This window comes from Coccinella septempunctata, chromosome 9 (genome assembly GCF_907165205.1).
Source record: "Coccinella septempunctata chromosome 9, icCocSept1.1, whole genome shotgun sequence".
NCBI lineage: Eukaryota > Metazoa > Arthropoda > Insecta > Coleoptera > Coccinellidae > Coccinella > Coccinella septempunctata.
The window spans coordinates 14,301,616-14,304,324 of record NC_058197.1 but is presented as its reverse complement, the minus strand read 5'-3'; the positions used below and the strand labels follow the sequence as shown (position 1 = coordinate 14,304,324).

At 34.9% G+C, this 2,709-nt stretch overlaps 1 protein-coding gene across 1 annotated transcript; it reads right to left on the bottom strand.

Annotated features, from left to right (window-relative positions):
• Positions 1 to 908: 908 nt before the first annotated feature.
• LOC123320149 (transport and Golgi organization protein 2) lies at positions 909 to 2,601 on the bottom strand. Its single transcript, XM_044907350.1, has 5 exons — positions 2,339 to 2,601; positions 1,558 to 1,804; positions 1,240 to 1,455; positions 1,091 to 1,186; positions 909 to 1,034 (listed from the first exon to the last, which is right to left on the bottom strand). Exons 1-5 carry the CDS (start codon positions 2,475 to 2,477, stop codon positions 911 to 913), a joined length of 822 nt encoding a protein of 273 aa, XP_044763285.1. The 5' UTR covers positions 2,478 to 2,601; the 3' UTR covers positions 909 to 910.
• Between the last annotated feature and the right edge of the window lie 108 nt (positions 2,602 to 2,709).

The window sequence follows — 2,709 nt, the reverse complement described above, 5'->3', positions numbered from 1 at the left end:
GAAGATTTTTGGCCGAAAATGCTTTTTTTTTTCATATCGTCTTGAAATTGAAAATATAGTTTAATTAGGCTATTCTCTATAAGAAACTACAATCGGTTCTTCTTTAAGTGAATTATTTTTTTTTTTACGCCCCTTTGAAGGGCTGAAACTTTGGTAGGCCCTAGCAGCCGAAATAAATTTTTTCCGTCGAAACTGAGCTCAGATTTGGAATCAGGGACCACGAATTATCCAGAAAACATGTAGAACACTTCAATATCTCAAACTTGGATTTCTGATTCCGATCGAAAAAAACGCAAGGCTATAACATCATGAAAATTTTTATCGAAAAATCCTGATTTCGTCGTATCGTTTTGAAATTCAGAATATAGTTGCATCAGAGTGTGCTCTATAAGAAACTGCAATCAGTTCTTCATCAAGTGGATTATTTTTCCTTTTACGCCTTTTTGGAAGTAGGTAAATTTGGTAGGCCATAGCAGCCGAAATAATTTTTTTTCGTTAAAACTAAGTTAAGATTTGGAATCAAGAACCTCAAATTATACAGAAAACCTGTATGACATTTCAGTATGAAGGTAGGGTTCTTCATTCTGATCCAAAAATTATAGATGCTGAAGAGCGTCGTGAAAATACCGCCTTAGACAACAACACATCATACTTGGCTACTATACTAATAGTGTATGTGCAGTTGCTGGTAGTGGTTGTCAGAGGCAATCTGCAATCGGTTCTTCTTCGAGTGGTTTATTTTTCGCTTTTACGCCCTTTTGAAAGTGGGGAAATTTTGTAGGCCCTAAGCCTAAAAAATTTATTTTTCTTTGAACTTTGCTGTGATTTAGAATCCAAAATTTGGATTTCAATAAAAACAAATGCAAATTGAGAAATTTAACTTTCTGTTAAAAAAATATGGCCACACAATTCACAAACTGCTTTTAATAACTGAATTTCCCCACACTATATTATCGGGATTAATAGGCGATTCCATTGTATCTTCATAGAATTCAACATTCCAATCTTTATCGACGAGGACGATGGAGTGAGTTCTGAAAAAGAAATTTTCAATATCCTCCATTTTTGTCAACTATTTCCGAATATATACCTTGTACCGTAAGTTTTTTTAATCTCCACATAAATCGATGACAGCTGTTCGTAAGCCTGCGGTGCTCTCCTCTGTAATTCTGGGTCCGGCAGATTCCTGTGGGAAAGACATTAAACATTTTTCATCTCGAAACTTTTGGTCGAACTCACCTCTCGTTTGACTTCAGCAGTTTGAGAAGACCGTCCTTCAGTTCTTCTTTGGACTTGGACGTCTGGACCACATCTTCAAATCGGTGTCTACCGTTTCTGACTTTGGTCAACGGTCTGTTAACTGGCGAATTTCCGAAACCTAGCGTTTGTTCACCGTGAAATTTGCAGATTTGAATCGGGGTATTGCTCAGGAAATAGACGGATACTTCTTTCTTGCTGAAACAGGTCAATAATGATGGTAATTTTTTAGCCAAATGTTGAAACACATACATAAAATCATTCTTTTGGTGGAAGAACTTTTTGAATTGATGTACCTACTTCAATTCTACTGCCACCAGATTGAAGGCGTTGAATTCCGCATTCTTCAATAGATTTTCGAAATACTGAACTGTAGACTCCTTGGCTTTCAGATAGTTTGGTACTATGAATCCCCTGCTCTGCACGTTTGTGTTTTTCTCTTCTCCTGTAACGTTCAAAAGGCTTCCAAAGCGTAGTGTCTGTTTTTTCTCATCTATCCTCAAACCTAACCACATTCCATTCTCTCTATTTTCCTCCAGATCTCTACCTGAAGAAAAACGATTTTTTGTGACCTGTCTCAGTTATGACACAATGTAAATTATTTATTATTCTCAAAAGCCTTCTGACTGCCCACCTTTTTTCACCTCAAAGTCAGAAATTTACTAGAATACATTGAATCAATGTGAGTTTCAGAGCTTTAACCAGTTTGTGGTCAATTTTATGTATGAATAACGATTTAGTTATGTTTATAGTTAGCGCGTTCCATATAGAATTTAAAAATCAATAATGCTGATGGTTGCTCCACTTATAGACCAGCTGTATATAAAACTCGTCCAGCATTTGAAGGTTAGATAAGATAAGCAAAACGGAATCTAACCTAACAATAGTTTTCTCATGTGATCCCTGTTTCTCATATTTTTTTTAATTAAATTGTAAATGTAAATAGCTTTGAAAAATAATCCTTGAGATTAATGATTTGTTTGAGTTAATTACAAAAATTTCAAAATATTTAAGGTCTCAGCCTTCATGTTCGCTGAACATTCATATAAATTTATTATAAAAGATTTTAGTTTTAACTTACCACCAATAATTTTTGAGTCTGTACAAAGGAAAGCTTTTTTCGCTGGCCTCTTGTAAAATTCATCACGGTTGGAGGCTATAATCAGCCTGTATTCCCCATTTTTGGGATTTGGGTTTGTTTTGATGAATACAATGCACATGACTCAAATGTTACTATTCTATTGAAAGTGATCAATTAGATACTGATCTGTTGTAAATGCTTGAATAAATATTATTCTATCATTAGCGCGAAGTTTGAAAGCTACTCTGAGTTTTTGAAATAGAATCTCAGATATTAGGCGGTTCAACAGTCCATTAATGTACAGGTGGTCCAAAAATAATATAAACTGAAGGGGAGGCACACATGTAGAGTTGTTCAAAAAACTGCAAATA